Genomic DNA, 14,383 nt, shown 5'->3' on the forward strand with positions numbered 1-14,383 from the left:
CCCTCAAGGCACTGTTTAATGATCTGATCTGTGTGGACTTCATGCAAGATTCATCTCGATACATGTGACAAGAATATTCCAATTCAAGTTCGCCTGTTAGATGATTACATATGCTCACACTCTCTCTGTGAAAAACATCCTTTTAAATCTCACCCTCTCTTTTTCAACTTATGCCCTGTAGTTTTGAACTCCTCTACCTTGAGGTAAACAACTGTGAGTCCTATCTATAAACTCTGTGAAGTGTATTGGTTAATTCATGTCACATGTGACCTGATATAATGAAAAACTTTATTTTGCATGCCATCCATACAGATCATTTCATTGCAATGATGCATTGAGGAAAGAACGAATTAAGTGTTACATTTACGAGGAAACTGAAGTGCTGGTGGACAATAATACGCAAGATCATAACCAGATAGATTGTGAGGTTAAGAGTCCATCTTATCATACTAGGGAACCATTTAATAGTCTTATCACCATGGGGTGGAAGCGGTCCTTGAGCCTGGTGGTACATGCTTTCAGACTTTTGTGTCTTCGGCCCATTGGGAGAGGGGAGAATAAAGAAAGTCGAGGATGGCTGGTGGCTTTGTGGAACGAAGAACAGTACATCACAACAAAGGGCCTTCATCCCTTGACGTTGTGTGACCCGTATAAACGCACTCCACAGGCAATTAATCCCTTCCCTCTTATACAGTCCACAACCCTACAGTTTTCTATCATTCATGTGCCTATCTAAGATTTAGTTAAATGTCCCCAATTACCTGCCTCTACCACCACCCCAGGCAGTGCATTCCACACACCTACTACTTTGTGTAAAATATCTACCACTGATATCCTGCCAAACTTTCCTCCACTGACCTTCAACATTTATAAGAAACTTTACCCCGTACATCCTCACTTAGGTATTGACCACTGCTGACCTGGGGGAAATCATGTTGGCTCTACGTTCTATCTATGCCTCTCATAACTTTATACACCTCTGTCAAGTTGCCCCTTAACCTTTGTCACTCCATAAAGAAAAGTCCCATCTTGTTCAATGCCAGGCACACAAAATGTGGAGGAACCCAACAGGCCAGACTGCATCTATAGAGAACAGTAACCAGTCGACGTTTTAGGCAGAGACCCTCCAACAGGACTGGAAAAAGAGACGGGAAGTCAGAAATAGGAGGTTGCGGAGGGGGTGGGGATAACAAGGTGGTAGGTGATAGTGAAACCAGTAGATGGAGAGGGGTGCAGTAACATGGATTGACATGTTGGAATGCGACTGGGAAGTAGAATTGAAATGGGTGGCTACCAGGCTATCCTGCTTATTCTGAAGGATGGAGTGTATGAGTGTGGATGAAGTGATCGCCCAATCTGTGGCAGGTCTTTCCGATATAGAAGAGGCCACACTGGAAGCACCAGATAAAGTAGATCACCCCAGCAGACTCACAAATAAAGTCTCTCCTCACCTGGAAGGACTGTTTCGGGCACTGAATGGTAGTGAGGAAGGTGGTGTAGGACTCGGTGCGGCACTTGTACGTTTGCAAGGATACATTTCAGGAGGGAGATCGATGGGGGGGATGTGGACAAGGGAGTCATGTAGGAACGCAGAACGTGGAGGGGGAGGGAAAGTTGTGCTGGTGGTGGGACACCGTTGAAGATGGTGGAAGTTACAAAGAATTACGTGCCGCATGCGGAGGCTGGTGGGGTGGTAGGTGAGGACAAGGTCCCTTTCACTGGTGTGGTGGTGGGAGAATAGGGTGAGGGCAGACATGCACAAAATGGAAGAGAGGCGGGTGAGGACAGCATTGGTGGTGGAGGAAAGAGACTCTTAGATAGGCAGATGAATGATAGAAAATGGAGGGCTATATCGGTGGGAAGTGTTAGATGATTCTTCGTGTAGCTGAAAAGGCCAGTACGCACCATGGGCCAAAGGGACTGTACTGCGCTGTTTATTCCGAGGTGTGTAGGGGAATGAAGGGTGACTTTTTGTGGGTAACAAAACCATGAGGGGGATAGACTGGGTGAAGCATTGTCTTTTCCCCTCTTTCGGGGAATTCGAGAACTTGAGCGCAGAGGATCAAGGTGGGATGGGAAAGATTTAATACGAGCATTTTACTCAAAGGGTGGCTTATATGTGAAGTGAGCTGCCACTGAAAGTGATGAGGGCAGCTACAATAACAACTTTTAAAAGACATTTGGAAAGGTAAATGGATCGGAAAGGTTTCGAGGGATTTGGACCAAGTGCAGGAAAATGGAACTAGCTTGGACTGGACACCGTGGTTTGCATGGATTGGTTGGGCTGAAGGGCCTGCTTCCACTAACTCGATGAGAAACATAATGAGTGCAGCTTGTTCAGCCAACAGAGGCTGGGTCTGTCCTTCCTGGATCAGACGTAGTAACCTTCTCTCCAGAGCAGAGATGTCTAAAGGTTTAGGGAGAGCATAGGTGGGTTCAGAGGAATGGGTTTTTATAATCCCTCCATTCCCAGAGGGTGTTTGGGATCTGGGAAACCCTGCCTGAGCAACAATGCTTCCCAGGACCCTGTCGTTCACTGTTCAGAGTAAACTATTCACCATCCTCTGACCTGCCTGAGAACATAACAAAATCTGGCCGAATGGTGCCACGACGACAACCTCTCACTCAATGTCTGCAAAACCAAACAGTTGATTATCGAGAACATGCGGAAGATGTCTGAGGCCCAGGAAGCAGTCCTCATTAGGGATCAGAGGTGGAGAGGGTCAGTAACTGTAAGTTGTTTGGCATTATCATTTCACGTATCTGTCCTGGAACCACCACATAAATGCCATCAAAAAGACACGACAACGTCTCTGATGTTTTAGAAGTTTGTGTAGATTCAGCTTGTTATCTAAAACTTTCACAAACTTCCATAGGTACTCAGTGGACAGTACCCAGACTGGCTGCATCACAGCCTGGTACCGAAACACCAATGTCCAAGATCAGAAAAATACACTAATTTTGTTCATTTACAAATCAATCAAAATCACTCATACTCTGGATGAATTCCTCCATTGATAACTATTAGGAAGTAGTACACAATTTCATAGTGCTGTAGAAGTATTGGTAGAGTTCTAATTTGCTCCATATTTCACTTAAATACATAATGTTATTCAGTTAAATGGTAGTTTACCTTTTAATACCATTTTAATTATTTCCATGAAACTTCAGCTAAGAGGGACAGATGCTTAATTAAGCTAAAATGTACTGGTCCTGTTGTGTCTCAATTAACTAGAATCCATCGATTTTTATCATTTGTCATTTATCATTTGATTTCTTTCTGTATTTGCACAGATATGTCATCGTTTGCACATTGATTCTTTGTCAGCCTTTATTTATGTATAACATTTCATAAATTCCATTATATTTCATTTTATGTAAATGCTTGCAAGAAATTGAATCTCATGTGGTATATACATACTTATATATTATAACTTCTGCTAATTCTTCCAGTGTCCTTAAATACATCCCACCGGGACCAGTGGGCATGTCTACCAGTTTGTTGATCACTGCACTCTTTAGTGTCAATGACTGTATCGGGGTTCTCCCTTCCCATTGCAGCCATAACATCTGCCTTTGGCATGTTAGACGAGTCTTTGTGAAACCCAACAGAAAATAGTCACTATAGGACTCAGTGATATCCACATAACCTATTATTAATTACCCCTTCTCATCTTACAAGCTCCCACGTTCACTTAAGCCACAGTTACCGTTTTATGTAATTACCAAAACTTGTACTGTCCATTCTTTCTATTTTATATTAGTTTACTTACATAATCATCCTTCTATTTCTTTATTGATTTCTTTGTGGCTCTTCCCTTCTTTTTGAAGTCTTCCTAATCTTTCAGTTTCCCACTAACTTGCTCTAGAATTAAGGTCACACAGACCAAAATAAAATTGAAAAGAATTCCTCCCCAGGCCTCTTGCACCTGAAGTTATGCCCTCTCGTACCACACCCCTCTTTCATGTAGCAAGAGACTTTCTTTTTCTAGAACATAGGAATGAACGAAAATAGTTCTTACTGCAAATTCTGGGACTGCGCCAGGCGGGAACATGCACTCCCTCGAGGATGCATCCTTTCTCGTAAGAGGTGATGGTTCTGCAAAGCCGTGTACCATTTGAGCCGTGGAGGCACAGGTCGTACACACAGGACCTGTAATAGTTCTCAGGTTCCAGACGACGGTGACACGCAGCGAAGGGTCCCGCGATGTCGAGGATGATGGAGCACTGGGACTCAAAAGAGGGAGACTGGGGGCACCGAGGTTCCGTCACATTGGAGTTATCTTCACATCTAAAGTAGAACAAACTTCAGTGTATGGCAAGCCAGTTATGGTAGGCGGCCATTTAGTCTGCGTGAGACCCGTTCACCCGTGAAGGAGTATATGTGAAGGAGGGGTACCCCATGTGTGTGTGAGCGACTGACAGGAAGAGACAGAGAGACAGAAATAAATAGACCGCGAGAGAGAGAGGGAAAGAGAGAGAGAGAGAGAGAGAGAGAGAGAGAGAGAGAGAGAGAGAGAGAGAGAGAGAGAGACAGACAGACAGACAGACAGACAGACAGACAGACAGACAGATATAAAGAGACCGCGAGAGAGAGAGAGGGAAAGCGAGAGACAGAAAGATAGAGAGACAGAGTCACAGAGACACAGGGGGGGAGAGAAGAGAGAAGAGAGAGAGAGAGAGAGAGAGAGAGAGAGAGAGAGAGAGAGAGAGAGAGAGAGAGAGAGAGAGAGAGAGAGAAAGGGAGAGAGAGAGAGAGAGAGAGAGAGGAAGAGACAGAGTTGTCCTCTCCATTGATGGGTGAAAGGGTCTGTTTCTGTGCTGTACAACATGATGCCTCCGACACTCAGTGATGCTAATCCCATTTCCTTCTCCTTCACATTCTCATCCACTCTCCCCCCGACCTCACCTCCAAGATTCTACCCTTGCCAGGACACTAGGTGAAAATTTACAGTGATTGGTTAACCCACTGACCCCGGATCTCTGGTTTGTGGGACAGAACCGCATTCTCCCTGGAAGCAGTTCAGTAGCTGCACAGGTTGCTAGGGTGGGAAAGAATGTAGACAACAGGCCTGCCTTTATTAGTCATCGTATGTAGGTATAAAACTCTGGTCGAGAGAATCGCATTTAGTTCTGGTCACCAAATTACAGGAAGGATTTTGAGGCGTCGAAGAGGGTGCAGAAGAAGTTCCCCAGGATGCTATTTGTATCAAAGGGAACGAACTATAGGGGGAATTTGAACTAACCTTGGTTGTTTTCTCTGTAGTGGCCGAGGCTGGGGGAGAGCAGATAGAAGTTTATGAGATTACGGGAGAGATAGAAAGAGTAAACAAGTGGAATGGTTTCCTACAATCTAGAAATATCTAATATCAGAGGGCATGCATTTAAGGCGAGAAGAAGAATGTTCAAAGGTGGTGTGCGGGGCAAATTAAACTGCCGTCAGCCTTCTCCTTACACAGTCCATATCCCTGTATATTCATGTGTGTCTCTCTCTAAGAGCCTCTTAAATGCACCTATCGTATCAGCCTTCACCATGGGAGCTGAGGGGTGACCTTATAGAGGTTTATAAAATCATGAGAGGTGTAGATAACGTGGATGGTCACAATTTCCCGCTGGCTCGTGGATTCTAAAACCAGGGGGCGCGGTTTAAGATGGGAAGGGATAGATTTAAACGTACAAGTTCTCCACAGACGATGAATGGAAGGAGTTGGTGCAGGAAGTGGTAGAACCAGGTACAACAAAGACGTTCCAAAGATATTTGGACAAATACTTGGATAGGAAAAGTTCATAAGGATTGATCGTGGAGTAGGTTAATAGGTTGACTCAACACTGTGGGCTGAAAGGCCTATCCTGGCTGTACTGTTCCATGTGCTCAGATGCTTTCCCTAAGCAAATGGGACTGTATAGACAAGTGTTCTGCAGGCCATTCCCACCTCTGAGAGCTGTTGGTGATTCCCTAGAGGTACCTGGGCTCGCTGCCGTTTCTGGAAGGTTCCAGATCGTCATCAGAAGGATCGTCATTCCAGTTGCCACACATCCCACGCAGGAAGCCGGCGTAGGACGGCCCCACCCTCACAAAGATGGTCCCCTCCCCGTCGAAACGCACTTCCAGCTGGGACGCTGTGACTGCTATGACATCATCACCCACACTGGATACGTTGGCGACGGAGGGGATGATGAAAGGAAGAGAGATGAGTGTCCCATTCATCTGAGCGGAAAAGCAAGTTAAGAAGTTAGTTTGGTTGTCCAATTGATACCATTCTGTCTTCCTCCACACCATCCCATCACACACTCCCGTGGTCAGACACAGAGTGAAACTCACTGCACGCCATCCCATCAGTCATGCCTGAGGTCAGACACAGTAAAGCTCCCTCCAAACAGTCCCATCACACAATCCTGGGGTCAGACACAGAGTGAAGAATCCTCCACACCATACTATCGCTCACGCTCGAGGTCAGATACAGAGTAAAGCTCCCTCTACACTGTCCCATCGCACACTATTGGGATCAGATACAGAGTGAAGCTCCTTCCTCACAATCCCATAAATTTCGTGTTTACTGTAGGATGCTCAAGTCCATGTGTGCACGGGTGCAAAGAGAAACTAGCTGGCTCAGCATCACAGGCACCGAGCATCGGAGACACAACATTCACAAGCACTGTAGTGTAAAGGTCAGCGCAGCACTTTACACTACCAGCCTGACTGATCCTGGTTCAATTCACGCGCTTGCAGCCCATGGGTTTCCTCGTGATGCTCCGGTTTCCTCCCGCATTAACTGAAGTGTTGGTAAGTAGTTGCCATCCTATGTTGACACCAGAAGTTTAGCAACCCTTGCGGGCTGCATTACGCTGCACAATACTCTATGCAATAACTGCTACAGTCTGTGACACTCAGTATTCTGGTCTATGCTACCGACTCTCTCCTCTCCACACACTCTAGTCCAACTCCTGCTCTACGCTACTCACTAAACTCACTACGCTACTCGCCACGCTGCTTGACTCTTCGTGGTTCATCCCTCGAGACTCACCGTCGGCGGCCTTCCCCTCTCAAGTACGAAGTCGGCGCCCACCAGCTGGACCCTGACACGGGTGACCCCCTCTGCCATCTCGCCCTCCTGCCACTTCTCCGCCGTCACTCGGAACCAGGGGGCAGAGGCATTGCAGCAGACCTCGGCCAGCGTGTGGGTGCAGTGACCCCGGAGTCGGGCCGGTCGGCCGTCGAAGCTGAGGAGGTGGGCCCCTCCGCCTGTTACGGTGCAGAGGGCCTTTGCGGTGAAGCAGCCCCTCCTGCCCCCGCGGATGGTGCATATCTCTCCGGCCCCACAGCGCAAGGGGACGCAGTGAACACTTCTTTCCTGGGAGCACTGGCACACCTCTGCACACTCTGGAGACACCCTTCGCTCTCCCAACTGCAAATAGACAGAACAACATCAGTTCCTGGCTGAAGGACAGCCACTGCAGCGAGAGCGTGAGACGCAGAGATAATGCATGTGTTTGTGCCTGTTAGAGACAGTGTGTGCGAAACACAATGTGTGCATGTGGGTGTGAGAGAGGAAACTGCATACGTGTACAGCAACTCACACAAAATGCTGGAGAAACTCTGCAGGCCAGACAGCATCCATGGAAAAGAGTAAAAGAGTTGACGTTTTGGGCCGAGACACTCGTTGGCTGTTTACTCTTTTAAATAGATATTGCTTGGCCTGCTGAGTTCCTCCAGCATTTTGTGTGTTGTTTCAGATTTGCCTGCAAATTTTCGAGAGTTTGTATATGTGTATGTGCGGATGAAATAGGTAATGTATGTGTACATTAGCTACAGTGCATGAGATAGAGCTACAGGTTCAGAAAGCCAGAGAGAGTAAGAGAGAGCGCGCGCGCGTGACACAGAGAGAGCGAGAGAGACACAGAGCGAGGGGGGATCCCGAGAGTGCAGGAGTGGAGAGCGAGCGCGCCACGCGGAGCGAGGGAGAGGGGGGTTGCGCGCGCCACACGGAGCGAGCGAGAGGGGGGGAGCGCGCGCCACGCGGAGCGAGCGAGAGGGGGAGAGCGCGTGCCACACGGAGCGAGCGAGAGGGGGAGAAACGCAGAGCTAGTGTGAGCGAGAGAGCAAGAATGAGTATGTAAATGTGTGCGGAAAATCTCGCAGCCTCGGGCCACCGTGGTTCACGGGGTCAGTTGTGCGTATAACCGCGACGAGACTGAGCTCTGCTTGACTCCCTCTCTTGCCTTCATGTAGACACCGTGATGTAAACAGCCGCAGCGATCCCGGGGGACGCATTCGCTCCCGTCGCGGAAGTATCCCGGATCACAGAAACACCCTTCCGAGCACGACTCGTTGCAGTGTAAAGTGGAGGAATTGAAGACACAATCCCGGTCGCACACATTCCCACACGCCTCATAGTGACTGTTGGCCGGACACCGGACGCCTGGAAGAGAGAATGACAAAATAAACCTCGCCAACGCTCTGAGCAATGCTCTCAAACCTTCTCTACATGGACTCTGTACATTTTGCTGCCTCGGTGAAGCCAAGAAAGCTTGCCGTGCCCCTGATTCCCCCGGAAGCTAAACAAATTCAGCGTGTTCCCGATGCCCCTCCCTGATTTATTACCATTATCCATAGAAAGTTCCCCGCGTGAGGCAGGGTCTTTGATTATATTGGCTGCTTTTCCAAGGCGGCGAGGTAAACACGTGCAATGAAAAACTTACTTGCAGTAACATCACAGGCTCACGTCAGCATCACATAAACAAATTTCAACAGGAAAAAACATATTCGACAAGAAAGAATACAATCAGAACAACAGAAGTCCATTGTAGTGCAAAGTTGTTATGCTGAGGCAGTGATTAGGGTTGTGCTGTCTCGTTCAGAAACCGAGTGGTTGAAGGGAAGTAGCTGTTCCTGAACCTGGTGGTGTGGGACTTCAGGCCTCTATACCCCCTGCCCCATGGTTTCTGAGAGAAGATGACGTGGCCCGGATGGTGGGTATCTTTGACGATGGATGTTGCCTTCTTGAGGCAGCAACTCCTGCAGATACTACCGATGGTGTGGAGGGATGCGTCTGTGTTGTATTGAGCTGAATCCACTACTTTACAGCTTCTTACGTTCTTGCGCATTCGAATTGCCGTATCAGACCGTGGTGAAACCAGTCAGGACATCTGTAGAGGTTTTAGAATATCCGTTGACATTCTTAACCACCGAGATAGTAAAGACGCCTGCGCGCCTTCTTTGTGTTCGGCCCAGGAAAGGTCACTCGATCGGTGAACCGTCCAGGTATTCAAAGCTTCTCCAGCACTGAACCCTCAGTGTAGACTGACACATCACAGAAGATGGAGGGAGCGGTAGGCTGTCGCCAGTAAGTTCGTCAAGCGCAGCTGCTGTCGTATAGGGGTGTGGGGCGGAAGCGGAGCCTTAGGAAAAATTCAACAGCATTTATCTTCTTTACCCACACTCATGCCGCAGACCGCTGTACCCGACACCCGTGAAGCCACGCAGAAACACGCCCATTTAAACTCGACCAGTTTGCCCGGATTTGGTCCGTATCCCTCCAAACCTTTCCCGGCCGTGTACCTGTCCACTCTGTCAGCTCGTTCCGTCACCTACCGCACTAACACAGCACAGAAACAGTCTCTTTGGCCCGACAAGGTTGACCTGTAAATCTCAGCAGCCATTGGTCTGGAAGCTGGAAGGCGTTCAGAAAAGTCATTGCTGTGTCGCCAACGAATTTGGCAAATTTCTACATATGTACTGTGAAGAGCATTTTGACAGCTGCATAATGAGCTCGCATAGTGGCCAAAATGCAAGAGGCTTCAGAGGGTTGTAGAGTCAGCCAGCTCCATCCCGGGCACAAGCCTCGGCAGCACCAAGGATATCTTCAAGAGGTGGTGCCGCACAGCATCTATCACTAAGGACCCTTGCCATCCGGTTTATGTCCTCTTCGCATTACTACTATGAGGGGTGGAGGTAGAGAGCCCGAATATCCACAGGCAATGTTACAGGAGCAGCTTCTTCCCCTCCGCGATCAGGTTTTTGATTGGCCGTGAACACTACTTTTCCATGCTTCCTTTGCTCCGTTTATTTATTATTGTAACAGAGTAAATAATTACGTCTGCACTGCACTGCCTCACAAAACTGCAATTGTCATGATTTATTCCGTGACCATAAACTCGATTCTGATTCTGAAGGTTTATGGGGACCTTAGCAGGAGTCGATGGACTGGGTGGAGAGGAAGAGGTTGGGCAGGCTCAGGTGGGGCGTTCCGGGGCTGAAGGGTGACCTGACAGACGTTTAGGAAGTCACGAGGGGTACAGACAACATGGGTGGTCAAAGCCTTTTCTCCTCCTAGGACAGGCAAGTCTAAAACTAGTGGGTAAGGGTTTAAAGTGAGAGTGGAAAGAGAGTGGACGCAGAGGGTGGTGGGTGTGTGGAACCAATTGTCAGAGAAAGTGATAGACGGGGTGCAATCAAAAAGGACATTTGGATAGGAAAAACTGAGAGGGAATTGGGCCAAACGCAGGCAGGTATGAGTGAATGTCTTGTCAGCATGGCTAGCGGGGCCGAAGCGCCCGTTTCTCTGCTGGATAGGTTGGGCTGTTTTATCCCCAGAACGCAGGGGACTGAGGGGAAATCTTATGGCGGTGCACAAGATCATGAGGGGTGTAGATGAAGAGACTGCTCTGTCTGTCTCTTCCTGGGTAGGGTATCGAAAGCCAGAGAGCACATGATTAATGTGAGAGGGAAAAGGATTAAGGGCCGGGTTTTTCCACACATAGGGAGGTATGTGCATAGAACGCGCTGCCAGAGGAAATGGTAGAGGTTTGTACAATTACAATCTTTGCCCAGGTTTGTGGATTTAAAAAAAATGCTGGGCGCTATATGGGTCAAAAGCGGGCAAATGGGAATGGCTCAGCTGGATATAATGTTGAAGAATGTTCTCAATCTTCTAAATTCCAACAGATACAATCCCCCAAAATTCAAACAATGTAATGTAGTGTATTGGGTTTTTAAGCAGGCATTTAATAAGTTACCCCAAGCATGGCTTATTGAGAAAGTAAGGAAGCATGGGATCCATGGTGTCCTTGCTTTGTGGATCCAAAACTGACTTACACACAGAAGGCAAAAAGTGTTTGTAGATGAGTCATATTCTGATCATTGGTGATCAGTGGTGTGCCTCATGGATCTGTTCTGGGACCACTGCTGTTTGTGATTTTTATAAATGAGCTGGATGGGGAAGTGGGGGGATAGATGAGTAAATTTGCTGATGACACAAAGGTTGGGGGTGTTGTGGATAGTGTGGAGAGCTGTCAGAGGTTACAGCAGGACATTCATAGGATTCAAAACTGGGCTGAGAAGTGTCAGTTAGAGTTCAACCCAGAGAAGTGTGAGGTGGTTCATTTTGGTAGGTCAAATATGAATATAGTAGATTATGGCAAGACACTTGACAGTATGGAGGATTAGAGGGATCTTGGGGTCTGAGTCCATAGGACAATCAAAGCTGTGGCGTATGTTGACTGTGTGGTTAAGAAAGCATACGTTCTATTGGCCTTCAACAACCGTGGGATTGAGTTCAAGTGCTGAGAGGAAATGTTACAGCTATATAGGACCCTGGTCAGAACCCACTTGGACTGCTGTGCTCAGTTCTGGTCACCTCACTACAGGAAGGATGTGGAAACTATAGCAAGGGTGCAGAGCAGATTTACAAGGCTGTTGCCTGGATGGGAGAGCATGCCTTATGTGAAAAGGTTGAGATAACTTGTCCTTTTTTCCTTGCAACGATTGAGGATGAGAGATGACCTGATAGAGGTGTATAAGATCATGAGAGGCAATGTTCATGTTGATAGTGAGAGGCGTAAGCCCAGAGCTGAAATGGCTAACACGAGAGGATACAGTTTTAAAGAGCTTGGAAGTAGGTACAGATGAGATGTCAGGGGTAAGTTGTTGCTTTTTTTTAAAAAAAGAGCAGGGAGTGGTGAGTGCGTGGAACGGGCTGCCGGTGATGGTGGTGGAGGTGGATACGAAGGGTCTTTATAGAGCCTCCTGAATAGATAATGGACGTTAGAAAAATAGAGGGTTATGGGTAACCCGAGATAATTTCTAAAATAAGTACATGTTCGGCACGGCATTGTGGGCCGAAGAGCCTGTATTGTGCTGTAGGTTTCCCATGTTTCTAACAAACCCTCGCGAGACATCCCACTCATTCCAGTGATTAGTTCCCTGTCACCCCAGAGATCTCATGGGATCCAGGGAGAGCTGGATAATTAGATGCAGAATTGCTCAGCGGTAGGAGGCAGAGGGTGTTGGTTGTTTCTTGGATTGGAAGCCCGGGACTGGTGGTGTTCAGAGCTCTGTGCTGTGACTCTCGACTTCAAAGTTTGTCATTGTGATCTACATCAATAATTTGTAGAAGGCATAGTTCTAATGCGAGGATTTACAAGATTGGAGTGGTAGGTGGGCTGAGGAATAGAAAGTGAAGTTTAATTCGGATAAGTATGAGCTGCTACGTTTTGGGAAGACAAAGGAGGTCACTGTTTTCACAGTAAACGTTACACTGCTGGAGATCGTTGTAGAATGCAGGAGCCTGCAAGTACAGGTTCCCTAAAAATTGTGAGACGGGTAGACAGAGCGGCGAAGAGGGCGGTTGGCACGCTGCCTTCATCAGCCAGATCACTGAGTAGAGGAGTTGAGATGGGAGATGTTGTTGCGGCCATATTAGAAATGTTGTACTCACCCTGCTGTAGGAAAGATGTCATTAATATGCAAAGGGGGCAGATGAGATTTACGAGAATGTTGCCGGGACTCGAAGACCTGAGATATGGGGAGAGGTTGGGCAGGTTGGGACTTTATTCACTGGATCATAGAAACTGAAGAATACTCATAAATGGGGCATAGATAAAGTATAAGCAGCAGTTCCACCCCGCCCCCCCCCACCCCCGGTGCTGGGGAATCAAGAGCTAGAGGGCTTCCGTGCTGTAAGACCGTGATATTTCCGACAGGCGGACCCTACCGCAGAATGTCTCGGTCCTCCAGGGCTCTGGCCTCATCCCGGCTGAGCGGCACGCCTCGGCATAGCTGGAGAGAGCCTGGCAGAGGCTGGCCTCCAGGCCGCCGGTGGCGCAGAGGTCATAGACGCAGCTCTGCTCGAAATCCTGAGGGTCGATAGCGGCATGGCAATGTCGGAAGGGGCCGTTCTGGGCTCGGAGGAGGCCGCAGGAGGACGGCAACGAGTAGCGCTCCGCCTCGGTGCAGTCTCCGCACCTATCGGTGCAGGAGTCCTGGCATCCGTCCCCTCCGCTACCGCCGTCGGCCCTCCAACTGGCCCCGAATATCCCCGGCGAGGTCGTAAGGTTCCCGCTGCGCGTGCGCAAGTCGTCGGATGGGTCCAAGTTCATGTTCCCGCACATTCCGCAGACGGCTCCGTGATAGGATCCTGGCAGGGTGATCGAGGCGTGGTGGGAGCCATCGTAGGTCACGGTCAGTCCGAAGTCCGCTGTCGCCCTCATAGTGAATCCAGCGGTCCGGACTTGGAGTCGGCCATCCTCGAGGAAGACCGGGACGGAACTCCGGGTCCCGTTCACCTGCAAGAGAATTGTCAGGACTGTATCAGTTCCACGACAAATCTCACAGCCCCGCATCAGTCCCATAACTCATCCCACTGCCTCCTTCCCTCCCACAGCACTGTCAGTCCCCAAACTAAACCCATGACCCGCGCTCTCCCAACTGCCTTATCATTCAGCCCTGAAACAAATCGCACTGTCCCACATCAAACCCCAAACATTCAATCCCAATCACTCTCTGCCCAGAGAGCGTCCGGCATCAGGAGGAATTCCAACTATTTCGAGCTAAAGTTAATGAAATGAAACAGTTATTCTCCCGCCGATTTACCAGGACGTAGTTGGTAGTCCCCTTCAGCATGATAACTTCAGTTCCGTAGACCAGGAGACGGACGAGTCTCACGAACGATACGGCCACGCTCCCGCGGTTCTCGTTCTCTCCCTCCACCCTATAGTAGGTTAAGTTGGACAGGCCATCACACAGCTCGGACAGGACATAGGTGCACGTCCCCTGGAAGTGGATGACCCTCTGGTCGAAGGTGTAATAGTGGGGGTCTCCGTAAACGTCGCAGGTCTTCATCGAGACTGGGCGGCAGGCGTGGAACGGTGGAGCAGGGACGCAGATTTCGGCCGCGCCGCACGGTTCAGAAACACACGTTAGCGACCCCTCCGAGGAACATTTACATTTGGTTTGGCAGCTTCCATTGACCCACACTGTCTGGTTTTCCCGAATGTACATTCCTGCGGAAATATTTAATGCGTTACACACTTACTCCGGAGCAACCTCTCAGGTTAACAAGAATCAGAATCAGGTTTATTATCATTGAAATATGACACGAAATTT

At 48.6% G+C, this 14,383-nt stretch overlaps 1 protein-coding gene across 1 annotated transcript in view; it reads right to left on the reverse strand.

Annotated features, from left to right (window-relative positions):
- Positions 1-14,383, reverse strand: part of LOC140727789 (alpha-tectorin-like) — an 86,839-nt gene that overhangs the window by 35,697 nt on the left and 36,759 nt on the right. Inside the window, exons 8-13 of the mRNA XM_073045593.1 lie at positions 13,871-14,280; positions 12,993-13,563; positions 8,221-8,420; positions 7,026-7,406; positions 5,967-6,208; positions 4,023-4,291 (exon numbers count right to left, since the gene is read on the reverse strand). Coding sequence (XP_072901694.1) covers positions 4,023-4,291; positions 5,967-6,208; positions 7,026-7,406; positions 8,221-8,420; positions 12,993-13,563; positions 13,871-14,280 — 2,073 coding nt within the window. The remainder of the gene's footprint in view (positions 1-4,022; positions 4,292-5,966; positions 6,209-7,025; positions 7,407-8,220; positions 8,421-12,992; positions 13,564-13,870; positions 14,281-14,383) is intronic.

This window comes from Hemitrygon akajei, chromosome 1 (assembly GCF_048418815.1).
Source record: "Hemitrygon akajei chromosome 1, sHemAka1.3, whole genome shotgun sequence".
Taxonomy (NCBI): domain Eukaryota; kingdom Metazoa; phylum Chordata; class Chondrichthyes; order Myliobatiformes; family Dasyatidae; genus Hemitrygon; species Hemitrygon akajei.